Source organism: Ictalurus punctatus, chromosome 28 (assembly GCF_001660625.3).
Source record: "Ictalurus punctatus breed USDA103 chromosome 28, Coco_2.0, whole genome shotgun sequence".
NCBI lineage: Eukaryota > Metazoa > Chordata > Actinopteri > Siluriformes > Ictaluridae > Ictalurus > Ictalurus punctatus.
The window spans coordinates 1,114,255-1,141,754 of NC_030443.2; the positions used below are offsets into that span (position 1 = coordinate 1,114,255).

The 27,500-nt window shown below is 43.4% G+C and overlaps 3 protein-coding genes across 5 annotated transcripts in view; 1 reads left to right on the top strand and 2 right to left on the bottom strand.

The window, feature by feature from the left end:
• tenm1 (teneurin transmembrane protein 1) overlaps positions 1-12,086 on the top strand; it is a 93,974-nt gene extending 81,888 nt beyond the window's left edge. For both annotated transcript variants that reach the window (XM_053677255.1, XM_053677254.1), the window contains 8 exons: positions 1-402; positions 2,951-3,120; positions 3,325-3,584; positions 3,802-4,092; positions 4,595-4,985; positions 5,889-7,118; positions 7,376-7,518; positions 7,657-12,086. The exon at positions 1-402 is cut by the window's left edge and continues 139 nt beyond it. In XM_053677255.1, coding sequence (XP_053533230.1) covers positions 1-402; positions 2,951-3,120; positions 3,325-3,584; positions 3,802-4,092; positions 4,595-4,985; positions 5,889-7,118; positions 7,376-7,518; positions 7,657-8,412 — 3,643 coding nt within the window. In that variant the 3' untranslated portion in view covers positions 8,413-12,086. The remainder of the gene's footprint in view (positions 403-2,950; positions 3,121-3,324; positions 3,585-3,801; positions 4,093-4,594; positions 4,986-5,888; positions 7,119-7,375; positions 7,519-7,656) is intronic.
• Positions 12,087-12,396: 310 nt separating this feature from the next.
• On the bottom strand, positions 12,397-18,802 carry sh2d1aa (SH2 domain containing 1A duplicate a). The gene is made up of 3 exons (XM_053677256.1): positions 18,416-18,802; positions 13,789-13,852; positions 12,397-12,868 (listed from the first exon to the last, which is right to left on the bottom strand). The coding sequence occupies exons 1-3, from the start codon at positions 18,583-18,585 to the stop codon at positions 12,701-12,703; spliced, it is 402 nt and encodes a 133-aa protein (XP_053533231.1). The 5' UTR covers positions 18,586-18,802; the 3' UTR covers positions 12,397-12,700.
• Positions 18,803-23,155: 4,353 nt separating this feature from the next.
• agtr2 (angiotensin II receptor, type 2) overlaps positions 23,156-27,500 on the bottom strand; it is a 7,190-nt gene continuing 2,845 nt past the window's right edge. For both annotated transcript variants that reach the window (XM_053677257.1, XM_053677258.1), the window contains exon 2: positions 23,156-26,704. In XM_053677257.1, coding sequence (XP_053533232.1) covers positions 25,522-26,640 — 1,119 coding nt within the window. In that variant the 5' untranslated portion in view covers positions 26,641-26,704 and the 3' untranslated portion in view covers positions 23,156-25,521. The remainder of the gene's footprint in view (positions 26,705-27,500) is intronic.

The window sequence follows — 27,500 nt, forward strand, 5'->3', positions numbered from 1 at the left end:
CTCCTCCTCGTCCTCCTCTTCCTCCGCTCGTCTGTTTGAGATTCCCTCGGTCTCTCAGCAGGAGCTCTACGTTTTTGCGGCTAACGGTTCGCACCTGCACACGCGCTCTCTTGTCACCGGACACTTCCTGTACAACTTCAGCTACACGGGGCCGGGGCTCCTCAACTCCGTTACGGCCGCCGCCCCTGCCGGCGGAGTGGTCGCTGTACGGCGGGACTCCAATGGTGCACCGCTCTGGTTGGTTGTCCCCGGTGGGCGTGTCTACTGGCTGACCATTAGCAGTGTGGGAATCCTGAGGAGAGTCTCCGCCCTAGCACATGAGCTGGCTCTGCTCAGTTACCACGGCAACACAGGACTACTGGCAACCAAGAGCGATGAGAATGCCTGGACCACTGTCTATGAGTGAGGGGTCTATCTACCTATCTGTCTATCTATCTACCTATTTATCTCTATCTGTCTATCTATCTATCTGTCTATCTATCCGTCTTTCTATCTACCTATCTGTCTATCTATCTACCTATCTATCTATCCGTCTATCTATCCATCTATCTATCTATCTATCTATCTATCTATCTATCCGTCTGTCTATCTATCTACCTATCTATCTATCTGTCTATCTATCCATCTGTCTATCTATCTACCTATCTATCTATCCGTCTGTCTATCTATCTAACTATCTATCTATCTGTCTATCTATCCATCTGTCTATATATCTACCTATCTATCTATCCATCTGTCTATCTATCTACCTATCTATCTATCCGTCTGTCTATCTATCTACCTATCTATCTATCCGTCTATCTATCTACCTATCTATCTATCCGTCTGTCTATCTATCTAACTATCTATCTATCAGTCTGTCTATCTAACTATCTATCTATCTGTCTATCTATCTATCTGTCTATCTATCCGTCTGTCTATCTATCTACCTATCTATCTATCCGTCTATCTATCTATCTGTCTATCTCTCTGTCTATCTCTATCTACCTATCTGTCTGTCTCTCTGTCTATCTATCTCTATCTATCTGTCTGTCTCACTTTTTTCCTCTCTTTTCCCCTGTCTCTCTCTCTCTCTCTGTCTCTCTCTCTCTCTCTCTCTCTCTGTGTCTCTCGCTCTCTCTCTCTCTCTCTCTCTCTCTCTGTCTCTCTCTCTCTCTGTCTGTCTCTCTCTATCTGTCTGTCTCGCTCTCTCTCTCTCTCTGTCTCTCTCTCTCTCTCTCTCTCTCTCTCTCTCTCTGTCTCTCTCTCTCTCTCTCTGTCTCTCTCTCTCTCTCTCTCTCTGTCTGTCTCTCTCGCTCCCTCTCTCTCTCTCTCTCTCTCTCTCTGTGTGTCTCTCGCTCTCTCTCTCTCTCTGTCTCTCTCTCTCTCTGTCTCTCTCTCTCTCTCTGTCTCTCTCTCTCTCTCTCTCTCTGTCTCTCTCTCTCTCTCTCTGTCTCTCTCTATCTCTCTGTCTGTCTCGCTCTCTCTCTCTGTCTGTCTGTCTCTCTGTCTCTCTCGCTCTCTCTCTCTGTCTGTCTGTCTCTCTCTCTCTCTCTCTCTCTCTCTCTCTGTCGTGTTGTTTTTTTTCTCCTCTCTTTGTGTGTGACTGAATTGACTCACAGCAAGTGTTTATCAGCTATGCTCTACTTCGACACAGTGTGTGTGTGTGTGTGTGTGTGTGTGTGTGTGTGTGTGTGTGTGTATGCGTGTGTGTGAGCGCGTGTGTGTATAAAGTGTTTGCGTGTGCGTTTTCATGGCCGAGGCGAATTCCACTTCTGAATCCAGTGTGAAAATGTCAGGAGCTCTTTACCTCTCTCTCTCTCTCTCTCTTTTGATTGGCTCGGTGACCTTTCTTACACCATTCACACACTCTCACACACTTACACACACTCACTCTCTCGCTCTCTCTTACACAAACACACACACACACACACGCAGCTTTGCTGCATTCAGGGATTATGGGATTATGGTTGTCTCTATGAGCTGTAACGCCACACTGCCCTCTAGTTGTGAAAAACAGACCACAGTTTAAGCTGCAGATCTTTTCTATATGAAGGATCAAAGGGCAGTGGGCGTGTCTTTGAGTGGGATTGATGGGCATGTCCTTGAGTAGGACAGATGGGCGTGTCTTTGAGTAGGACAGATGGGCGTGTCTTCGAGTGGGACAGGTGGGCGTGCCTTTGAGTGGGACAGATGGGCGTGTCTGAGTGGGACAGATGGGCGTGTCTGAGTGGGACAGATGGGTGTGTCTTTGAGTGGGACAGATGGGCGTGTCTTCGAGTAGGACAGGTGGGCATGTCTGAGTAGGACAGATGGGTGTGTCTTCGAGTAGGACAGGTGGGCGTGTCTTCGAGTAGGACAGGTGGGCGTGTCTTTGAGTAGGACAGGTGGGCATGTCTTTGAGTAGGACAGGTGGGCATGTCTTTGAGTAGGACAGGTGGGTGTGTCTTTGAGTGGGACAGATGGGCGTGTCTGAGTGGGACAGATGGGCGTGTCTTCGAGTAGGACAGGTGGGCGTGTCTTTGAGTAGGACAGATGGGTGTGTCTGAGTGGGACAGATGGGCATGTCTTTGAGTAGGACAGGTGGGTGTGTCTGAGTGGGACAGATGGGCGTGTCTTTGTGTAGGACAGATGGGCGTGTCTTTGAGTAGGACAGATGGGTGTGTCTGAGTGGGACAGGTGGGCATGTCTTTGAGTAGGACAGGTGGGTGTGTCTGAGTGGGACAGATGGGCGTGTCTTTGAGTAGGACAGGTGGGTATATCTTTGAGTAGGACAGATGGGCGTGTCTTTGAGTAGGACAGATGGGTGTGTCTGAGTGGGACAGGTGGGCGTGTCTTTGAGTAGGACAGGTGTGTATATCTTTGAGTAGGACAGATGGGTGTGTCTGAGTGGGACAGATGGGCGTGTCTTTGAGTAGGACAGGTGGGTGTATTCCAATAGAAAGCAAACACACTTCATTTCTTTGCACAGGTATGACATCGACGGTCACCTGATCAATGTGACCTTGCCGACGGGAGAGGTCAGTGGTTACCATGGCACTATGGAGAGGTCAGTAAGGGTGGAGTGCACTTCAAACCGAGGGCACTTCGCGACCATGACTAACCACTCCGAGGACAGCACGGCGTACACTCTGCGACAAGGTGTGTGTGTGTGCATGTGTGTGCATGTGTGTGTCTGTGTCTGTGTGTGTGTGTGTGTGTGTGTGTGTAATCAAAGTGTAAAAAATTATCGGATCATTCTTCACTATAGCTAAACACGGCCAGATATTTTCCCATGATGCACCCCAGATTTAAAATGGGCGGAGCTTGTAGGTAACAGACTGAAGCCTCTTTCTCACTCCGTAGGTCATGCGACGAGTGTGTACCGCGTGAGTGGAGACGGCTCTCTGTCTGCGACCTACTCCAGCGGAATGGACGTCACCCTCAGCACCGAGCCCAACATGGGAGCGGGGCCGTTGCCGGGGCTGTTGCCGGGGGCGATCCACCCCACAGTGGGCAGGTGCAACATCACACTGCCGGGAGAACAGAGCTCGAGTCTGATCGAGTGGAGGCAGAGGCGAGAGCAGAGCCGAGGGAACTACAGCGTGTACGAACGCAGGCTGCGGGTAACATACACACACACACACACACACAATATTTTAATTATGAATTCTTTTCTATATACACATTTGTAAAAAGTAGATTTGATGAATAGGTCCGAGGTTGTGATGAAATTGTCCGCAGCGGTCTCTCAGAGTGAGACAGGTGACGTGGTTTGCCTTGAGAAAGCTGTGAGACAGACGTGTAACGAGCTGCTCGTCGTCTCCGTCTGTCCCGTCTCAGGCTCACAACAGGAACGTGCTCTCCATAGACTACAACCAGGCGAGCCGCGTGGGGAAGATCTACGACGATCACCGCAAGTTCACGCTGCGCGTTCAGTACGACGAGCACGGCCTCCCGGTGCTCTGGACCCCCAGCAAATACAGCGAAGTGAAGGTGGGCTACACCACCGCGGGCCTCGTCTCCGTCATCCAGAGGGGGAACTGGAGCGAACGCAGGGACTACGACAACGGCAGGCTCGTCAGCCGCACCTGGACCAACGGCAACACCTGGAGCTACACCTTTATGGACAAGGTAAGGGTTTACAGTACCGGTTTACCGTACATCCGGATATTTATAATCATCTCGTAGAAGAAAAAAAAACAACAACGCTGTTCGGGCAGCCTGTCAATCATAAACCTCATTTAACCTCGAACTTTCACATCAGCTTTAAACACTTATAAACATTAACGCATAAACTGAGCTAGCTTTTGTGCAAATTGTAAATATCCAGTAGAAAATATACTTCATTTTAAACTGTATTGAAAATAGCTCGTTTCAAAAAATCTTCATTTTAAAAATATTTGTAAACACCTAATAAAAAAGGATTAATTTTACATTTTTAATGTAAATGCATAATTACAATCCAAATTCATACATTTGCTGTAAATACCCAATAAAAACAACCCGTCTTATAATTGGTTTTAAATGCCTAATAACAAACTAGTAGCTAACATTAACGCACTAAAAAACGACCTATGAGACGATTGTGTTCTCTCTCTCTCTCTCTCTCTCTCTCTCTCTCTCTCTCTCGCAGTCCATCCAGCTGTCGCTTCAGAGTCAGCGTCGCTACACGTTCGAGTTCGATCAGATGGACCACCTCCTGTCCGTCACTCTGCCCAGCATGGTGAAACACGGCCTGCAGACCGCGCTCTCCATCGGCTACTACCGCAACACCTACACGCCCCCTGATGGCCCCGCCCACTCTGTTGTTCAGGACCACACCCACGACGGACGCCTCCTGCAGACGCTGTATCTCGGGTCGGGCAGGCGTGTCGCGTACAGATACGGCCGAGCGGCGCGACTCAGCGAGGTCCTTTACGACTCCACGGTCGTCAGCTTCACCTATGACGAGGCCTCGGGGGCTCTGAAGACCATCCACCTGATGCAGGAAGGCTTCGTGTGTACGATACGATACAGGCAGACGGGTGAGCGCTCGATATCAATAACATGTACGCAAATAGACGTCCTAGCTGTGATTGAATGGAAACGTCCGATCGATTATACATTTTTTTGCCTGAGATAATAAAAATGTTTGATTGGAACCACATTAACAAGAGCGAGAAGATCCAGTTAATAACCGCCGCTAACTTCCTTAGCGAGCTAGCAAAGCAAATGTGCAGTTTTATCGACATAAATCATCATTTTAGCTGGCATGGCTAGCTGTTAGCCACATTAGCAGTTATTTCAATAATAAACAATCGACTCATTTGAATTTGACATGAAACGACCACAGTACGTGAACAGTGACACGCCCCTAACGCCAGCAAGAAGGCTGAAGGAAACTCCACAAATCACTCACGCGGGCCGGAGCCACTAGCATCTGTTCGTGTTAGCCACATTAGCATTTTGAGGGTGTGATGTTCCTCTACGCTGCGGGTTTGCTTCATATTTACTGCGTCTCCGAGACGAGCGCTGATTTAAGAGCCACATAATTTTTCATTAGCGTGTAAAAGGGAAAATCTGTTCCTGGATCCGTGGCCTTGTGCTGACATTAGCAACATCCGCGAGCGGCAAAGCTGATAAATCATCGGAATTGCTAATGTGGCTAATCATTTCTTCGTTTTCACCTTTTTATGCTAATTTGAATTTGCATTAGTAATACAAAGCACCGAGGGGTGGCTAAAGAAACATTTTTACATCCAAAGTCATCGTTTCCTCTTTGCTGAGGTGGACTAATTGTTGTGTGAATAATCCCACAAATCAGTCATGATAGCTGGCGTTACCTACCTGGAGATTTTCTTAACTGTTAGCCACGTTAGCATTTTTATTTTTTTTAATATTTTATATATTTATATACGACGTTCTCTGCTACCTTTTCTTTCTCGCAGGTCCGTTGGTGGGAAGGCAGATCTACCGTTTCAGCGAGGAGGGTTTGGTGAACGCACGCTTCGACTACAGCTACAACAACTTCCGTGTCACTAGCATGCAGGCTATGATCAACGAGACGCCGCTGCCCATTGACCTCTACCGCTACGTGGACGTGTCGGGACGTATCGAGCAGTTCGGCAAGTTCAGCGTGATCAGCTATGACCTGAACCAAGTGATTACCACGCACGACATGAAGCACACCAAGATCTACAACCCTAACGGGCAGCTCATCGAGGTCCAGTACGAGATCCTAAAGTCTATAGCCTTCTGGATGACGCTGCAGTACGACGGGGCAGGACGCGTCAGCGCATGCGACGTCCGCGTGGGCGTCGACGCTAACGTCACTCGCCACGCTTACCGTTACGACCCCGACAGCCAGCTGGCGTCGGTTTCCGTTGACGACCGCCCCATGTGGCGCTACGGCTACGACCTGAACGGGAATATTAATCTGCTGAGTCACGGCGACGTTAACGTTAACGGCCGGCTAACGCCGATACGCTACGATCTTAGGGATCGCATCACGCGCCTCGGAGATGTCCAGTACCGCGCAGACGAAGACGGATTCCTGCGCTCACGTGGCAACCTTGTGTTCCGTTACAGCGCTAACGGTCACCTGCAGGGGGCGCTAGACCGTCAAACAGGCCGGCGCGTTTCGCACCGATACGACGGGCTCGGAAGACGCGTTTTCACCCAAACGAGCGACGGGACACGGATTCAGTTCTTCTATGCCGACCTGACCGAACCGACGCGCGTCACGCATCTTTACGATCATGGCGCGTCCGAGATCACGTCGCTCTACTATGACCTGCAGGGCCATCTGATCGCTATGGAGATGAGCAGCGGCGAGGAGTTTTACGTGGCGTGCGACGTGGCAGGGACGCCGCTCGCCATCTTCAGCAGCCGAGGCACCGTGGTCAAAGAGGTCCGCTACACGCCGTACGGAGACGTCTATCGCGACTCGAACCCGGCCTTCACGCTGCCTTTCGGGTTCCACGGAGGGCTCTATGACCCCCTGACCCGGCTCGTCCGCATCGGGCGCCGCGACTACGACACGGTCGCTGGGAGATGGACGACACCCAATCACGACCTGTGGGCGGAGCTGAGCGAAGACCCTAAACCGTTCAACCTGTACAACTTCATGAACAACAACCCGTTCGGCAGCGCGCAGGACGTCACCAAGTTCACGACAGGTGAGAGGTGAAAGGCGCTCGTGCTCGTTTCCCAGGAGCGTTCGGTCTTTAGAAGACATTCTTGAGTTTTCTGCTGGTTGCCATGGTTTCCATGTTAGCTCCTAGAAGGTTAGTCTGTTAACGAGCTAAACAAGTTCACCTGTGATGATGATTATTACTTTAGAGGCATCCATAGTACCATAAGTCTTGGACTTGCCATTCTGTGAGTTTAATAAATTCAAATGAGAATTAAAATGTTTGTGTGTGTGTGTGCGCAGATGTTAGCAGCTGGCTGCAGCTGTTTGGCTTCCAGCTCCATAACGTCGTTCCCGGCTTTCCCACACTGCCCGTGGAGAAAACCCAACACACGTATGAGATGATGAACACACAGGCACGAACACACAGCTGGGAACCGAGCAAGGTCTGATGGGAAATATGCAAAATATGCTTGAAAATATGACATGAAAATAATGTTATGTAATGTACATAATGTATTGAATACGCTTTGTCTCTCTCTCTCTCTCTCTCTCTCTCTCTCTCTCCGTCTCTCTCTCCCCAGGTCGTCCTGGGAGTTCAGTGCGAGCTTCAGAAGCGTCTTCAGAGCTTCATCTCGTTGGACCGCCTCCCCATGAGCTCGGCAAACGGGAAGCCGGGAAGCAGGCATGCGCTCCGTCCCCGCTTCTCCGCCCTCTCCTCCATCTTCGGTAAAGGTGTGAAGTTCGCGATCCACGATGGTGTTGTTGCGACAGAGATCGTGGGAGTGGCTAGCGAGGACGGCCGCCGCGTGGCCTCACTCCTGAAAGGTGCCGTCTACTTGAGCGATCTCCACTTCACCATCGCCGGACGAGACACGCACTACTTCTGCAAGGCCAGCTCGCTCGAGGCAGACCTCGCCGTAGTCGGGGTAGGGGGCGGGGCCAGAGTGCTGGAGAATGGCGTCAACGTTTCGGTGTCGCAGATGAGCGCGGTAATGGGCGGAGAGACGCGGCGGTTCGCCGAAATCGTCCTCCAGCAGGGGGCGCTGAGCCTGCACGTGCGCTACGGGGCAACGCCGGACGAGGAACGAGTGCGAGTGATCGAGTCCGCGCGGGCGAGGGCGGTGCGGGGGGCGTGGCTGATGGAGCAGAGGCGGGTGCGGGAGGGAGAAGGCGGAGTCAAAGCGTGGACCGAGAAAGAGAAGGAGGAGCTTCTTTCGGAGGGCCGCGTCACGGGTTACGACGGATTTTACATCCTACCTGTCGAACAGCATCCTGAGCTCGCTGATAGTCCGTTTAACGTACAGCTAATCAGACAGACTGACGCCGGGCGTAGGTAACACACACACACACACACACACACTTTCACAGCTTACTTTCCAGGATGTTGCCAAGACGAAATCAAGAAAGACTTCGTTGACTCTGATGTGATCGAATGATGCGTATCATTGCGTTATTTAAGGAAGTGCCCTGTTTGCAAGCTTTACATTTTATTCTTTTTTTTGTGTTAATGTTTTAATTGTGACGCAAAAAGCCTTCAGTTTTCACCCAAAAGGCCTCTGCTTTCGTTATTCTCTGCGGTCAAAAGACAAGAAAACCGGCCCTTGTGAATATCCGGAATATCCTACGGTCTTTTTCCAAAAAAACAAAAACAAAAAAAAACCCAGCGAGTGATGAGTGCTACTTTACATATAAACGAGCTCTGTGGCTGAAATGCTGATCTCCGGTTTAAACAGACGTTACGTGGACCGAGGACTGAAACTTCGGAAAACTCGAGGACGTTCTCCTGAAAAATCGTCACCTTTCGGCAGCCTCGGATGACGCCTTTCTAACGGACTCCTTGGATCGGAAGCGTCACATATCACACGTTCCACGCGGCCCGACGGCGTTCTCTCACTGCGGTGGCCTTCTAGAAACATCCGTTCAAACTTTTCAACCGCATTCCGGAATCCAGTACTTACACGACTTTCCGGAATCTCCTGTTTAAAAGGAACTGCAGAATCGTCTACTTGCATCGCAATCCCGGATCTGTTTTTGCCGTTGTTGGTTTAATTTTTGATTTTTTTTTAATTCAGGATGTTTAAATTGCACGCCAGAATGTTTTTTTTAAAAAAAAATATATATATATATATATAAACGGCATTCCATATTTTTTAGTTTTGTTTAAATGGCATTCCAGAATCCTGTTTTGTTTTATTTATTTATTTATTTATTTAGTTTGGGGTCGGATTGTCGTTCTGTTTGATCTTTTTTTTTTTAACGCGACTGTGTAATCATCTGCTTAGGTGGCTTTCCAAAACGATCGACTTTAGTAGCGTTCCTTCCGACGATCCTTCGTTCCGGAACAATCTACTTAACCGGCAAATCCGGAATCTTGCGTATAAGTGGGGTTTCTCTAACGTCCTGTTTAAATGGCTGCCAGGATTTATGTCGCTTAAGTTTATAAAGAATACCGGCATAACGTCCTTTCTTTCTTGATTTTTCCCGGAATCTTCGGTTCAACGTTCAGCGTTCCGTCACGTTGGAAGCGTAAAGAATAAGAAAAAAAAACTCCGTTTAAATGGAATTTCAGAACGGTCCCCATAAAAAAGGGAATTCTGGAGTCTCTTGTTTAAATCGTGTTCCCGGACTTTTTCTGGAATCTTCTACTGAAATGGGAATTCTGGAATCTTCTTTTTGGACACCATGCCGGGAATCTTTCGTTTAAATGGCATGCTGAGTGTGTTTCCTGACTCTGGTTTGATTGTGCGCCTAATCCGCAAACCATCTCGCGCTTTTCCACCGCAAAAGAACCGGTTCACAAACGAGCCAGCAAACTCAGTTTGGACTGGAGCTGAGGAACCAGTGGTATCACATGCAAGGGGTGTGGCAGGGGGAGGTGGGTGGGGGGGGTTCATTTCGCCGCCATGACAACAATCCCAAACAAACCAACTCGCCTTGTTAACAGGACCGGATATCGGAAACGAGCAGAGAGGAATGTTTTCAAGATTAATTTTTTTGTGGGGGAAACCCCCCCCCCTCCCCCCACTAAGAGTGAAATTAACGGTCCACGGAAGAAGCAAGCGCTCGACAACTAACTGAACACAACTGAATATTTTAACATCGACGCTACTGCTAACAAAACTTCGTTTGAGCAGCTATATGTTAAAAAATAATAATAAAAACAATGAAGTGTTGACGTTGTCTATCTCTGTGCTGTGTATAGAAGCTGAATGCCCGATGGTCAAATGTGTTCTCTAATCCAGAAGTAAAACAAGATATTAAGTTAAACAAACCACGTGACCTTTCACATTTCTTCTTATTGTTATCATTTTTATTATTTTTTTTTTTTTACAATTTATTTAGTAAAAACCCGTGCCATTTTACAGTACACCTTTGTTCTGAAAACTTGTTGAAACACAGACTGGTTTGTAAAAAGCCAACACGGAGTCCACGTGCACGTGGGTCTAAAGGGGGAAAAAAAACAACAACAAGTGCCGACGGTTTCGCTTAAAAGATTAAAGAGTAAAAACGGTACTGAATTCTGTTTCGTGAGAAATAAATAAATAAATAAAAAACCGTACGAGGGCTGGCCCGAATAACTGGAATACTCCAGTGTTTGTTTGTTATGTTTATTATTCATTTCTTCGCCGTGTTTGTTCGAATTGCGAGTATTTCGGGATTGAACTGAACGTCCGGGTAGACGGTCATGTAAAACCTAAATCGTGTGCTAGTTTATAACTGTTGATCAAAGAGTCAGCCTAATGCAAAAAATAAAAAATAACGTATAAAATAATCTTACCCCGATTTTATTTTAATCGTATTTTATTTGTCATTGCTGCACAGCTACTGAAACGAAATGGCTCGACTCTTATGCTGTAGGACAGTTTTTAAGGACCCAGAAACCCAGGTTTTTGTCCGATGCAGTATTGTGGCTTATTATTAACGATCTGTTTGCACGGTAATAAGAAAAAAAAATTGTTGCAAAGATTTATTTCACTCTATTTCATTTGTATTATCATAACTATACACTATTAATACGCCTAATAATAATATGTAGTTGTTTAAATTTTCTTATTCGAGAATACCAGTTAATTTTTTATTTATTTATTTATTATTTTTTTTTTTTAATGTAAAATGGTTTTCGGGCCAGCCTTAAGTCTTAAGTCGTGCAAATAAACCAGACATCTAAACATCTCTGAAAGAAAATCTCTGAAACTGTAATTGAGTCTCCACCAGGGGGCGCCGTGGTGTCTCGTGTTGGACTCGGTTACGTTGCGATGAAATAATGACATGAAACAGGTTCATGTGAACGTTGTAGGAAACCCAACCCAACACAACACAACATGGCGAGGTGTGTTACTGAGATGCCTGTTCAGATTACAATCTGAGGACTTCAGCACGTTTTGTGCCTTTTTCAGCGCTAATGGAAAACGAGAGCTAGAACAAAGTCGTGCATCACAGACACACGTATACACACGCACATGGTGTGTATCAGTGTTAGTTGTATGTTTTAAAAATTCTGTAGAGCAGAATAACAGCATTTGCACCACTGATACAGAAGCGGTCCCCATAAAACACTTAAGCCCGGAAGTGTGTTTACTTTCGGGATTTGAATCTTATGGATCCGGATCGAATTTTGTTCTTTTCCAGAATCAGTTTTAGCACAAAAGTTCAACAGTGGGTGGTGAGGTGAGCTTTAACAGCGTGCACGAGTTCTGTTTACAAGGCCAGATGTTTATGGTGTGATAGTTCTTACCAGTGTACAGTAAGTTATTAATACCCAAGGACCCAAGGACGACGTGCACAGCCAGCGAATTCGAGTGCGGGATACACACAACTCATATTAACATGCCCTATAATATCGGCGAAGGAATGCTTTGGAACGTTCTATCTCCATCCTTATGAGTGTATACAATAAATGTAAATGTTTTTAAGAAGCACGAGCGTTTCCGAACATCGCTTTGTTTGACTAGCTTTTAAACTCTTCGGCAGCCGGGACTTTTGATAAATAAATATACGACGTTTCACGCTGTTCGGTTTCTGTGTTTCTTTGGAAAAGGTTTGAAAGAACGTGTTTTAAACAGTCCTAACGTTACGAAGATGATGTTTCGGGGACAGAAAGGGTTCTGCACCTGAATATATTGGATATTTTGAGGGGAAAAAAACCAAACAAAAATGATAATTGTATTGCTGTGAAGATTAAAATGAGTTATATTCTACAATAAAAGGCTTTATTTTGTCTGTTTCGGGTGTACAATATACAACGATAATTAAATATCATTAACATTAAAAAACAATCAAGTTTTTCAAGAAAAAGATTTCCCTCTGAACTGGTTTTAATTCTTTATAATGTTTATTATGATGGCTTTTACATACAGTTTATCAAAGAAAAATATTCTCTCGTAGAATTATTTAAAAATGGAATCTAAATAAAAGCAAAACTTGTAGAAAATAGTTTAAAAAATAAATAGCTGCCAAAAAAAAAAAAAAAAAGGAAATTCTCCTTGGAAAAGTTTTACATTTGATCGTGACGTAACGTGGAGAGATTTCTACATTTACGGTGAATAAATCATAAATAAATGCATTTTCTTTAAAACAACAAAACATGTTATTGATCAGATCATCGTGGGTTTCTGTGATTACGTGTTAACGGGGGATGTGTTTCCGGGGCAGAGGACGAGGTTTCGTGCATGGCTCAAGATAATTATTCACAGGAAACAGCAGCGGCATGGTGATGCCCTGGTTCGGCTCCTTGTACACAGCCAGAAGGTTTTGGACATTTCGGAAGAGTCGCTCTTTCACCCCAGACGTCACCTGCACAAAACAGAGCACGAACTATCAATACGTGTGAGGGTAATTATTATTTATTTATGTGTCCGTATTATATTATATTATATTATATTATATTATCAATTGAGCAGAAAGTTTCTATCTAACTGGAACCTAAACTAGGAACCTTAGGAAGTTGTGTCGTTTTTATTTACGTGAATTGTTTTGACATTTTGTAAGTTATAGTCACACAGTGAAGGTCTTAGCTGCGCAAGGAGAGCGACGTGGACTGTAAACATCTGTCATGTGATCACACCCACGCGTGTACTTTCGCAGGTTCTGAAACTGAGGCGTATATCAAAAAGCAGATAGTTCCCCCCGCACACATGGCCTATAAAGGTCGGTTCGTACACGCCGTAAGGTATGAAACACGCCGTGTTGTGTTGTTAGAGTAAATTAATTAAAAGCGCACATCCCCAAGTGTTTATTAAAGAATGAAGCGTTGCGCTTTTTATACTTTTATAGTTACACGTAACGTCTGTATTATATCCTGTAGCAACTACTATAAAGGAACCGTTTTCTTCACAGCTTTTCGTCCAGCCTAATGAGGTTCCATGGTTGCCTTGTTCTGACGGACAAGTTCAATTAATAAAACCTAATAAAAGGCTCATGAATTATTATCGAGCTAACGACCTTGATAAATGACCTACATGCTAATTAGATTTATGGCCCACTCTTTGGAAAAAATGTTTAGTAGCAGGTTTAAACCCTTTACGAAATCCACAGGACCCTTAAAGAGCTTTATAAATAAGGGTAGAGACATACAGGTATTAAAATGGAGTTGAAGACATGTCAAGCGTTCCTTTCCTTTGGGAAAAAAACTAAACAAAAGAAAACTGCACAAGACAAAGGTGTGAAAACTTGATAGTCGGTTCTATCGAGCGCATCGACACTCCATCTCGTACCTCCATTTTCCACACTTTGCCCTCGACATGGAAGAGCCTGTAGGTGTACACAAACTGATGACACCTGCAGAGGAAACAAAAAAAAAACAGAACATCTCAAATGTATTTGAATCATGGAAAAGGACGAAAGAGAAGTCATCAGTCTCAGTGGTCATCATTTTGACATAAACAGTTTCACATCTACATCACATCTATTTCCATTTGCTACAAAATGATTATCTGGTCCCTTGGATAGGTACTGTATGTTAGAGCAAGAGCAAATAACAACAAAGAAATACAGGAAAAGGGGGATCTGATCTTCGTGACCAGATTTGGGAACCGCTGGTATAGATTAGTGGCAGGGCTCGCTCTTTCCCCTCGAGGGAACTTGTGTTTTGGCATAAACCAGCTGGACGGAAGCTGGGGTCAGAGTGCCAGGTCAGTTGTTGGAGGAATTGACAGTTCAGGACATTGCTTAAGGGCCCAACAGAGGCAGAATGACAGCACTGGGATTTGAACTCTCAGCCTTACAGTCAGTGGTTCAGAACCTTAACAATTGAACTGCCCATTCACAAATCCCTGAACGCGTCCCGGGACTGTCAGAAAGTCACTGTTGTTCCTCGGGTGAGTCACTTAGCTCTCATCTACTTGCTCAGTTCTGTTCTTGGACAGGATTGTGATTCAATTATAAGTTTCTGTTAAAGAAATAAATATAAATCTGGAAGATACTTGGATCTGAACTTTGCAGGACATTTGGTTCTATTCCGATGGTATAAAACCAGTATTGAACTTTGGTTCTGGTGACCACATGCACTACATCTTTTTTTGTGTGTGTGTTTCCTACTGTAAGACACCCATGTCAATGCATGAAAGGCCTTTGTGACTCCCTGGGTATGTCAGAGAAAGGGAAATAACAAAATCTGCATTGAAATGGTTAACCCAAGACCAGGGTTGGGAGATATAAGGTTAGAAGAGGAGCAGAGCAAGCTCTTTGGTTACATTTCAACACTAATGAGCAGGAGATATATTTTAAATATCCCAAAAGGGCAAATCGTGTTTTGGCATCACCCAACTGGAAGGCAGTGGGATCCAATTGCAAGGTCCGTTGTTGTAAAGCATCCTTGGAGGAATTGACAAATCCAGGTCGTTGCTTAAGGGCCGAGCGAGACTTGAACACTCAGCGATGCAATGAGTGGATCACAAGGTTCATCAAGCTATCATTGCCTGAATAAAAGTCTTGTATCTAAACTTCTGTAGGACAGTTAGCTTCATGTTATTGGTGTAGGAATCTTTCCCACTCTAACACACCCACGTTTGGTGTTGTCTGTTATGAGTGACAAATCTTTCATAGGCCACTGTAAAGAGTGGGAAGGCCCAACTGCATCCATTTGCTTTGTCAAATCAAACTCAGAGATTTGCTTTAATTAAGACGGCAGGAGCAACTGACTTTGAGTACAAAATCAAGAAACGTCTGAATGTGTGGCGTCCAGAAATATTGTTGAATTGCGCTCCAAATGGCCATTACGTCCAACCTGACTAGTGGAATGAGAATAAAACACTAGGACCAGGGGTTAGGAAGCAGTTGTGAAAATCTTCCAGATGAAACACTGAGTTGCCCAGCAGAATTTATTATAAGATGTGAATTTTTTTCCCCTAACATGCAAGATCAGATCATTGGTAAGTATTACAAGTCTGATGCAGAAGTCAAAATCAAAAGTGAGAACAATGTCACATGAGGATTTGCTGCTCAGATTCAACTGAAAAGTCAGTGTCAGTGTTTTGGCTTTCATTGGCGGTGTTTTGATTAGTCCTGGAAATCAGGACGTGCTACGAGGTGTAAAATTAGTCCACAGTAAATTTCCATTACTGCATTCAGTCAGCGCTTATCTGCAGTGTGACTGAACTGAGTTGATGTGAGGCTCTCTGAAAATCCTGGTGTTCGAACTCCTCAACATAATAACATTGTAAATTCAATGAAGGTCACACCACTCAGAAGAAAATAAGGTGAAATAGGACGAAAATGTGTGCAGAAATACACACATGATTGTTTTTTTCATAGTAGCATACTTACTATAACACAATACAAGTCTCAATTTCTCCATAAAAGGTGTGGATTTTTAAGGTACTTCAATGTTAAACCCTGTGTTAGAGATGCTAACATGGATATCTTTTGTTTTCTTCTGATAGTAGACATTTTAAAATGGCCTGGATGGCAGAAAAGAGAAAACTGTATATTCGTTTATGTTGGTGCTTTCCCGTGCTTCGGATAATATAATGGAATACAATAATATAAACTGATGATAATATAAGATAAACTTTATGATTAAAACACGATATCACTAGGCATTTGTAGCCAAGTTTACTAGCCACATTTTGCCATTTTAGCCAATGTTAGCTGTTATTAGCCAGGTTTAGTAGCCATTTTTAGCAAACACTACTAGACATTTGAGTTAAAATTGCTAGTTATTTTTAGCCAGATTTACTAGCTATTCTTAATACATTTCTCTGACCATTTCAAGCTAATTTTCAAGCTATTTTCTTTTATTACATTTTCCTAGCCATTTTTAGCCAATATTACTACTAATTCCTCAGTATACAATTAAAATTCCTTATTAAGTAGGTACCATTTCTTTTGAAGTGAACTCTGTATTAGTGGTGGTGGTGGTGGTGGTTGTGGTGGTGGATGGATTGTCGTTTTTTTATGTTTTGACATCATTACTTCTTTGAATTGGCTAAATTTAGAGTGAGCGTAACTTACTAAAGTCTATAGAGGAAACTGTGAATCATAACCCTTACAGGAATGTTTCAGAGTAGAAACTAAATTTTATTTTTATTTCTTATGTAGAGATCTGTACAATGTTGAGATTTTTTTGTTTGTTTTAATTATTATTATTCTAACGGACATATAGACTACAAGTTACTATTAGTTGCAATGTACACTCTCTGTCCCAAGTAATAACAATAAAAAGAAATGATAAATCTAGAACCGTACCAGGTTCTTCAGTCCTCCTTGTAGACAGGGTTCCAAGTAGAACCACTTTAGGTGTTTGTTTGTTTTTTTTAGGTTTACTGTTGTTGTAATAATAATAATGAATATACAATACTGTGCAAAATTCATAGACACTGTTGCTTGAAAGTTTGTGAACCCTTTAGAATTTTCTATATTTTTGCATTAAAAAAAAAAAAATCTTTATCCTCGTGAAATTAGATAAAGAGAACCCAATTAAACAAATGAGACAAAATTATACTTGGTCATTTATTTATTGAGGAAAATGATCCAGTATTACAGATCTGTGAGGGGTAAAAGTATGTGCACCTCTAGGATTATCAGTTAATCTGAAAGTGAGATTAGAGTCAGGTGTTTTCAGTCAGTGAGATGATGATCAGGTGTGAGTGAGTGTTTTATTTAAAGATCAGGGATCTATTAAGAGTCGGATCTTCACAACACGTGTTCGTGGAAGTGTATCACGGCACGAATAAAGGAGATACCTGAGGACCTCAGAAAAATGTTCATCAGAATGGAAAAGGTCACAAAACCATTTCCTAAAGAGTTTGGACTCCACCAATGCACAGTCAGACAGATTGTGTAGAAATGGAGGGAATTCAAGACTTTCCAACATCGTTTCAACATTAACCAGAAACGTTTAGTTGCAGTTACCGCTGCACAAGGGGGTCAGAGCCGATACCGAAAGCAAAGGTTCGCATACTTTTGCCACTCACAGATATGTAATATTGTATCCTTTTCCTCAATAAATAAATGACCAAGCATAATATTTCAGTCTCATCTGTTTAATCGGGTTCTCTTTATCTACTTTTAAGGACTTTCACGCGCCGCTGTATTTTTCATTCAAATTTTTCAGGAGATGTTTTTCTGACTTTTCATTTGAGTGTTTATTTTTTTTATGACTATTTTACGACTTATTGAGTCAGTACGGAGGGGGAAAAGAAAACATTTTCGATTTCCAAACATTACTTGTTCGACAAAAAAAAGTCAGTAAAGGAAGTTCCATCTTAGACATCACGACATTTCAGAAAAAAAAAAAAAAAAACAAACAAACCATGGGCTGCTGAAGTGAGTGTGACGGTCAAAGTCTTCGGAAGGACTGTGTGTTATGATGCTCAGTAAAACCTGCGAGCCGATGTCCTTATAAAACAGCACAGAGTGTTCCCGGGACTATTGGTGCATTTTACATAAAAACATTCAATTTTCATTCTTTCTGAAGTCACTTTTGCTTTACAGCATTTTATTTATTTTTTTTTTTGCTCGTGCTGAAGACTTTTGTACACTGCTATTTGTTGTGATTTTGATGTCTACGCAGTTATTTGTTTGTTTTATATATATTTATATATATATATATATATATATATATATATATATATATATATATATATATATATATATATATATATATTATTATTATTGCTTTTTTTCCATTTTGTAATTTTTCCGAAGATGCCACAATACAAATTGAAAGTTATGTTAATCTGTCATTGATTTTAAAATCTTTCATTTATTTATTTTTAAATTGAATGTAAACGTTCCTGAAAGATTCTGGAATTGAGAGATGGAGAGAAACTGGAGCACAGACTTCAAAACCGCCGGTCATTTAGAATCTTTTTAATAAAAGTGAATAAAAAGGGTACGTACAGGACGCAGATGCAGTAGGAACCTGGGATGGTCTCGCTGTCTCTGATCAGGAAGCTTCCGTCTCGGCCGGTCGCCCCCAAAATTCTCTCAGCTTGCTCTTTACTGATTGCCCCGTGGTACATCGCTAACTGTTCCATCCTTATTGCGCTATAAACCTCAACCTCTCTCATATGCACTCACACAAACACACACACACACACACACACACACACACACACTTGGCTAATCTCACAAAAGATAACTTAAGTGTGCTGTTATAAATACTCCGTGCCTCGTCTTAGTAGATGTTGTCGTAAATGAGGACATAAGTGCTAATCAATTTAGAAGTGATACAGAAATCAGGAAGGCATATATTCACACACACACACACACACACACACACACACACACACACACACACACACAGGAAGTAGCCGCTTGTCTTTGGAATCAACTTCTTCAGCATCTGCTGCCTATTAACCACAGACCACAAACAGCTCTAAAGCAGGCTAGCATTCACTTTATATACTCCATTAACGCGGCATAAATAAACATTTCTCATAAAGAGATGCTAAGTAACTACAGGACTCGCATCTGTGTGAACTAGCATTGAGATTCGGCTACGTTCTACTCTGTTCATGGAAATATAATATCGCTGTATTCCCTATACGATAAAATAATACAGAAATAAGCATTCCTGACAGTTCTGGTTTGCTAGTGAGAACCCATGGAAGCTAGGTTAGCAGTCAGCGCTAAGCGTTACAATAATCACAGTGTGCTTTTAGGCATGCGGAGTATTTTCTTCCTAACTGATCGACACGCCTGAGAGAAATATTGGCCTTAAACACAGTCCTGTCTGGGTTTTTTTGTTTGTTTGTTTGTTTGTTTTGTTTGGGGGGTTTGTCTCTCTCTGTGTCTTCACAGTGTTTATATTAGAAGTGGACCAGCTGCTTCCTAGCTAGCTAAACTCTTAACCTTATTTTGTAGTTGCCTAGTAACAGTGTGCTCTTAGTATGCAAAGTGTGCTCACCACTTTAACCACTTGAACAGAGTGATTTCACAAAAATATGAAAATCAGTTCGATAGAGGAGATGAAAGTGTGTGTGTGTGTGTGTGTGTGTGTGTGTGTGTGTGTGTGTGTGTGTGTGTGTTCCTTTAATGGGACACAGTATAATACACACTGGCCTGTTTTCACACGTACAAAGATGTTACATTGTGGTATAACTTCAGAATCTGTATTTCAGCTACAAAGTGGGGACAAAAACTCGGCCGCCGCCAGCTTGTTAGCAATAAGCTAGCTAAGCTAACTGTGGTGAGAGATGTACATTTTCCTCCACAGTGAACTGTAAAGTCAGTGTTATAGATTAAACACGTGAATATGTCCGTATGTTGACTGCTCTAAAGCTGACGCTGTGAGCGGCCATTTTGATTTAACATCCCCGAGTAGGAACTCGGAGTTGAGGAGACCTTGTCTTTGTTTTTTCCCGGTCGTAGGTCGGAAATGAGGAATTACGACCTTCGTTACAATGCAGCATAAGCCAGTTGTTTTCCTGTTATCAACTAGTTCCGAATTTTATAAGAAGTCTAATTGTAAGTTAAATACACGTTATATATAATATCATATTGGCAGAGTATCAGCTGATTATACTTAACCACTCGTAAAATGTGTAAGTTGACTTCACAAAGCAGAGGCTGGAGGTATAAATGTGCTATCAGGGTTAAGCCCCACCCCTTTCTTTCAAAGATTCATTTTTTTAAAACGTCAGTAGAATGTTTTACTTTTGGGAATAGATTATATGCTGTTGTATTTTGGGGGGTTTTTTTTGTTTAACTGACTTGATCGTCAGGTGATTGTGCAGAGTGACACGCCCCCTAAACCACATACGGCATCATGAGCAATGGCTAAAAAAAGCGCATGAATGTGAACAAGGTGATTATTATTGTTGTTGTTGTTATTGTTATTATTATTATCATTATCCATCCATCCATCCATCTTCTACCGCTTACTCCTTTTCAGGGTCGCGGGGAGCCAATCCCATGGAGCATGGGGCACAAGGCGGGGTACACCCCGGACAGGGTGCCAGTCCATCGCAGGGCACACAATCACACACACACTCACACACCTATTCATACTATTATTATTATTATTATTATTATTATTATTATTATTAGGGGACCAAGCACCAAAGGTGTGTAGGCACCATTATGGTTATTCTACCTTTTCTTATTCTTCTGCTTCTGGCTAGGGTGTCTACTGCATCCCATAGAACCTTCTGGTAAAAAGTTGTGAAATTTGGCACACTGTTTGGGAAGCGTCTATGGAACATTCTGACCAAATATATATATATATATATCTCAATGTATAAATAGAAATATGATAAAGATACAAGAATGCAACACATGTTATTCTTGGGAAGATTATAACCCTATATATATAAAACCCATAACCATAACCTAACCCTAAAGCCGACCCCCTTCACTTCCCCCAACGACAGTGCATATGTGTGTGAGGGTGTATGCATGTGTGAAGAGTTGCATGTTTGAGCCATTTCCTCTGCTGCAGCACTGTTTAACCCCTATAGAAACCACTAAAACCAACATGGCTTTTGTTTAGTTTTGTCAGGAGTGGGTTTGGAAAGAAGTTGAATGCTAAGTGTGTTGGAGACACAGGACTTTTCAGATTAAAAAGCGTGCAAAGCGAGGGAGTTGATGTTGATATTAATATTAATGTTCATTTTCAGCTCGTCTCGCATCCTGCAGCTTCACCGTCACCGTGCACTGAAGATTTATTGAACTTCGCTGCAGCCACTTCCTAGATTCATACATATATTTACCCCCTCATAATCCATTAGTTCCAGTCCGCGTGTGCGTGTGCGTGTGCGTGTGCGTGTGCTCACGCACGGCAATTCTTATTTATCTTTCACGGTATGAATCTTTCCATGCGTCTGCTAGATGTTTCAGTGCGCTGAAACCTATTGGTCACGTCGAGTTTCTGTTCGTCAGACGTAAACAAGACGAGCGTTTGGGTTCAGGATGAGATTGATAGGATTATATAAAGAAGTGTACCGAGGTTATAAGATTTACACGGTTATAATGCTGGACTCTGATTGGTCAGAAGGTGTTGATTAATTTTCTAGAACAGCAGCTTTGAAGGTACCGCGGGTTTGTATTAATGCGCTCGTTCTGATACTCTATCGTTTCCATAGTAACCGCTCGTTCACGGTGTACAGCGGACGCTCCTTTTTGCAAAGTAAAGGAGATGCTTATTTTACATTCATGGAAGGAGTCTCCAGTGTCAGAGGTAAAGGAGTTTGCGCTTCTTCATGGGGTTTCTCTGGAACATTTTTTGGGTTTTTGTTTTTTTCTTTGGAGGCTGGTGACGGAACGACTGTTTATTTACACACTTAAGATAAAAAGTAAGTAAAAGACGAGTGAAATTCTGTCACTCGCTAAATCGAGCAGTCGGTTAAAAGGTAGTGCTGTGCGTGATGGAAGGGCGTGGCTAAATAACTCAAATATTAGGTGCGTAATGTATCAAATGGAAGCTATACGTTTTAGCCATGTGTTGCACTGAGGGTGCAGTAAACAAACAAATAAACAAACAAACAAACCGAGTGTGCTGGTGAGAGGAAGGAAGCTGCGACAGGACTGGACCAGGACGTCATTTCAGACTCCAAGCCCGCTTGTACACCCACAACAAATTTTCTGAAACCGCTGACAGCCCTAGGGTTTCTCTGTTCCTAAATTCAATTTATTACACACAGTACGGCCATCCCATAAAAACATAAACAAGCAGCCTAGAGGTAGTGAAGCAGTCCTAATTTATATCCGCGTACACGGGTCTGCCGAGCGTTTAACAAACACCAGGGGTAGCTCTCTACTTCTCTCTCACTGTAAGAGCTACAGGAAACAAAAGACACTGTTTCTGTTGTTGTTGTCGCCATTTTTCATCTTGTTCTTTAATACTGAAAAAGCCTGATATTGAACATGATGTTGCCTTTTATGACTCATAGCTTGGAAACGTGTTGTTGTTGTTGTTGTTGTTGTTGTTGTTAGCTGTATTTGTAATTTCAGCATTTAAAACGGAGCCCATGGAGGGCTCCATAAATGTACAGTGCGTAAATTTTGGATATTTATTGGACACGCAGTAATATAAAATAATAGTGATTAAATAAATAAACACATTTTTAAAAATAAAAATAAAATAAACAGCAGGCAGCAGGCCGAATCCGTCGTCAGGCCCCTGGGAGTTCTCGCGCTGCTCCGGATGGCCGGGCCGGGCCTGAGCTGCGGTGCCGCCTGCAGGAAGGAAGCAGCGTTAGCAGGTTGTGGTTCGGGGACTTTAATGATCCACCTTCCAACACCGTGTGGCGTAAAAGTCTCGGCAGGACCCGAGGAGTCTGAGGACTGGCGGTAGCGGTACCTCATCACTGATTACTTTTCTCCAACAGCACACCAGGAGAGTTTCACTCCTCACGTACTTGTAGGTTGGAAGGACTGGCGTGGTTTTAAGGTCATTGGGCATTTCCCCAAATAAATAAATAAATACATAAATACTGAAACAGAAAGCTGATGGCGTAAAAGAGAAAGTGGTTGAAAAACCACTTCCCATCAAAGTTACTCTCTCTTCCTGTCTCATGTGACCTGGGTTAGGAGCGCATCACTGGAAATTATATAAATATATATTTATACACACACACACACACTGATATAAGATAATGGGAAAGCATATACAAAATATAAAACAACAACAACAACAAAAACAGCAAAAAGACTGTCTTTAATATTCAGGATTACAGGATTAACAGGTGCAGGTGAAGTTAAAGAGAGAGAAATTTAGTACATTTTTCTTTTAATTTTTAAAAAAAATATCCATTAATATGAGTCTGCTCAGATATAGTGTACAACTGAAATGAAATACGTTATAATACTGAATTTACTTGAGAGTGCTAGGATTACTGAGTAAAATTATAGCATTGATTTATGCACACGCGCACACACACACACACACACACACTTTTAGAGGGATTGAGGAAGTTTAAAAAAATAAGTTTCAGGTTAAACACTCGGAGCTGGACTGCATTATGGACCGTGTATTTATGTGTTTGTTTGTTTGTTTGTTTGTTTGTTTGTTTTCAGCCGTCACTGAGAGACAAATCCACTTGTACGTTGTTGAGTGTGTCACATGTTCCACAGAAGAGTGTGAACAATCATCACACTTCCCCAGGAGAACCGTGAACCGTTCCATTTCATACTTCAGCGCTTCGGCTTTATTTGGTCTGAGACACACGTTTGTTGTTTGTTTTTGGTTAATAACAACAACGATGTGACGGACACTGTGTGCAGGAAATCCGATCCCGTCTACATTTCATTACGACGACCGGAAATACAACACGGACGACAAAACTATAAACAGATCTACAACATGTAGCATATTAGTGGTGTTGTTTATTTATTTATTTGTTTGCTTGTTTTTGTTTTTGCTTGTGGAAATATGTTTTAATATTTCGTTTTAATCCTACATTCGCATGCTCAGCTTCTTAGGGTATTTCCGCCTCGTCTTTTATTTGATCCGTGTGCTATTGTCCGGTTTCAATTCATTCCTTTTAGAAAACTTTTTTGTTTTTTATTTATTTTTATTTTTAAAAATTTTTTTATCTTTCATGATTAAAACATGAAAACGTATCATGCGAATGTGTTACGAAACTTTGATGGGTAAAAACTTTATAAAACAAGTGTGCATTATTATTATTATTATTATTATTATTATTATTATTATTATTATTATTCCGCTTAATAGCAAAGATCTTGTTTGTTTATAAGCCAGTAACGAAAGCTGACAGGTTAGTGTTAGTGTGTGTTATGTGTGTAAAATTAAAGGAAAAAGTTGGGAACAAAAGGGTTAATTCCAGGACAAAAAGAAAACACACACACACACACACACAATAAACCTGCCAGCAGATTAGGCAAGAAAAGCAGTCCAGAACATTAAACCCGTCCATAAAACACACAGAGAGGTCTTATCTGCACTGTGTGTGTGTGTGTGTGTGTGCACTAGTCTCGATCAGTGATGTAATGCATTTTGTGCAATGTTTTTTATTTTTTTTATCATTGCTGACATTCTCCGATGATTAGTGGCCCCAGGCACCACACGAGCCGTGAAATCGTCGAGCGCCCGTCTCCGTGATCTCACCCCATCTGCTTTATCTGAGCGCAAGTGCTATACTGCTAACCGTGAATTAGCCCGCGAGCTAGCTAGACGTCGTTCTAACCTACTAAGCAGGCTACGGGAGCGCAGCGTATTTCTGAAGTGCCTTTATCGCGATCTAACGACGAGGTTTTATTGATCGTTACCATGTTAGCGCTATTCCGCGCAACATCTCTTCCCTGAAACACGGTGTGATGCGTGCTAAATGCTAAATAGGTCCATGTTACAGTAATCAAAAACAAACGGTGAAACACTGTGTTCATTTATATATCTCACTACTCAGCGCTCATGTCTTAAATAACTCGTACTTGGCTTCGAGCACACTACATAGGGTTCTAGCTGAAATGGGAACCATCCTGAATCCGGTACAACAGTGCGCTCGTATGACTTTCACATCGGAGAGAGGTCTAGATCTAGATCGTGTGCTATTCTAAACCGATGAGAAGTCCTGCAGTTTGCCCTCCACACCATTAGAGGCCACCATGATGAGTAAAAGACAGGGGGAACTGAAAGCAAGCACAGACATATACATATGCATGCACGTTTCACTAATGTCCTTCTTGGGGGGACAGGAACGAGTCGCAGTTTGTCCTCCAGTGCAGTAGAGGTCGCTGTTTTGTGTTCGTTGTTCGTTTGAGTCCGCTTTGAACTCTTTTGGTGTGTTGTACTGCTTATGCTGTACCGTTGACGTTCCTTGGTGTGTTAGAAGCCTCGGATGTTTGGTGTGGGGTCATAATTACGGTCATTCTTGCTAGCTGACTGGCATATCTGAGGAGAAACGTTGAGAGTTGTGCTTGTTTTCATGTCTGTTGTCACTGTGCTTTAATATAATCGAGGTTAATACCTGTGGATAGCTAGTTAAATCGTTAACCTCAGTCATAAACAACGTCCGCAAGTTCCGTCTGGTTTCGTATATGAATTACAGTTTGTCCTCCAGAGTATCAGAGGCCACTGTATCTTTGGTGTCGCTGAGTTTTCGCGAGAAGGAGCTGATCTGGATGCTGACAGAGTCCCGCTTCTGCTTTCCGATCGTTTGTACTTTCGCCTCCCAGAGGCGACGCAGCTGCTGGCGAAACCGATTCCCCACGAAGCAGTAGAGCAGAGGGTTGATGGCGGAGTTGGCGAAGCCGAGGCAGAGAGCAGGACCCATCGTGGCGCCTATCACCTGCTGGACTTTGCAGCTCCAGTTCACGCCCAGCTCCTGCAACATGCCCATGAAGGACAACGTGTGAAATGGGAACCAGCAGAGGAAGAATGCCGTGATGATGGCGAGTGCAACGACTCGCACACGCTCCAAGCGTGACGAATCAAGTTCCACCAAGTCCGGGGACGTCAGCAGGTGGCACCGGATCCGGCTGTAGCATGTTGCTATGACGATAAATGGGATCAGGAAGCCAAAGGTGTTCTTAGCAAGCGTGAGGATTCCGTGCCAGTGCCTGTTGGGGAAGTTCATCACACAGGCCGTCATGTTGTACTCAACAGAGTGATGCGTGTCCCGGAACACAAACGCCGGGATGGTTGCGAGCGTCGCCAGGACCCAGATCACGGCACACACACACCTGGCATGGAACACAGTCCTGGCGCGGTACACACTCTCGGTGCAATGCGAGTGCAGCGGGTAGACTATGACGCGGTACCGATCGATGCTCATTCCCATGATGAAGTAGATGCTAGCGTAAGTGTTCAGCGAGGTCAAAGAGCCGCACAGCTTGCACATGAACCACCCGAACGGCCAGTCGTAATCCCGGAGGTACTGCATCGCCCAGAACGGAAGACCGATCAGAAACACGAGGTCAGACAGGGCCAGATTTAGCAGGTACGTGTTGGCAACGGTGCACCTCAGTGATTTCTGTCCCAGCACGCAGACTGCCAGCGTGTTCCCGAGGAAACCCAGGATGAAGATCAGAAAGTAAATAACAGGAATGACGGTCTTCTGGTAGTGAGAGTCGGAGGGCGAGAGAAAATCGCACGACTGGTTTGAGGCTTCGTGGAGGGATGTGGGCTTGTCGATTGTGCTCAGGTTGAGGGAGGAGTCCATGGTGATGTCAGAGGGGGTTTTTTCGTACAGAAGTTCACGTTGATTGGGTGGAAATTTCAGTGATCTGAAAAAGACACAAAATAAAGAGACAACGGGTGAAAAAAATGTTTTGGCCAAAGTAAGGAAGTAGATAATTATGTTGAAGGAAAGGGATGGAGGTATCAGGATACTACAAAATGTGCAGTAGGTTCCTTGGAGGAATGTCCTTGATCGGTCTAGTCTATATAAACCACAGATGCTTTCCTGTCGGTACCTTTCGTACACTTTTCTGCTCATAACCATCAGGATCTTGAAGGTTTCAGTCCTTTCACAAGCTTTTCAAAGCAACATTCGGTCAACAAATGGACAGTAGAAGGTTAGGGGTTTTTTTTTTTATGAGTAAACGGGATAATCTTTGCATGTTTGAGGACAGGTTACAAGAAAACATCTGTGGTTAGCCGAGAGGTTACTGAACCTTCGGGGTCCATGAGCGACATTGTACTCCACCCGATCCCTCACACCCACCCGATCATACCTGTCAAGCTGCAGTTCTACAACAAGAGGGCACCCTGCGAAAGCCTCAACCGTGGTAACAACCCTCATCCTGCATTCTTACAGGGCCCCCTGGTGGTCTGGAGGCTGCTAATACTGCTTATAGCTAATACAATCCCAATTCCAAAAAAGCTGGGACGTTGTGTTAAATGTAAATAAAAACAGAACACAATGATTCACGACTCTCAGAAAGCCGTATGTTATTCCCGATACAACGTAGAAAACATATCAAATGTTTAAACTGACGAAACGCCCCATCTTAAGGAAAAAAATAAGGTCAATTTGAATTCGATAGCCGCAACACGTCTCAGAAAATTTGGGACGGGGGC

Excerpts from the sequence above, each read along its gene's own strand:
- sh2d1aa (XM_053677256.1), bottom strand. The coding sequence starts at position 18,585 with ATGAGAGAGGTTGAGGTTTATAGCGCAATAAGGATGGAACAGTTAGCG. Across the intron at positions 13,853-18,415 it reads TCCTACTGCATCTGCGTCCT|GTGTCATCAGTTTGTGTACA; the intron begins GTACGTACCCTT and ends TTTCCTCTGCAG. Across the intron at positions 12,869-13,788 it reads GCAAAGTGTGGAAAATGGAG|GTGACGTCTGGGGTGAAAGA; the intron begins GTACGAGATGGA and ends TGTTTTGTGCAG.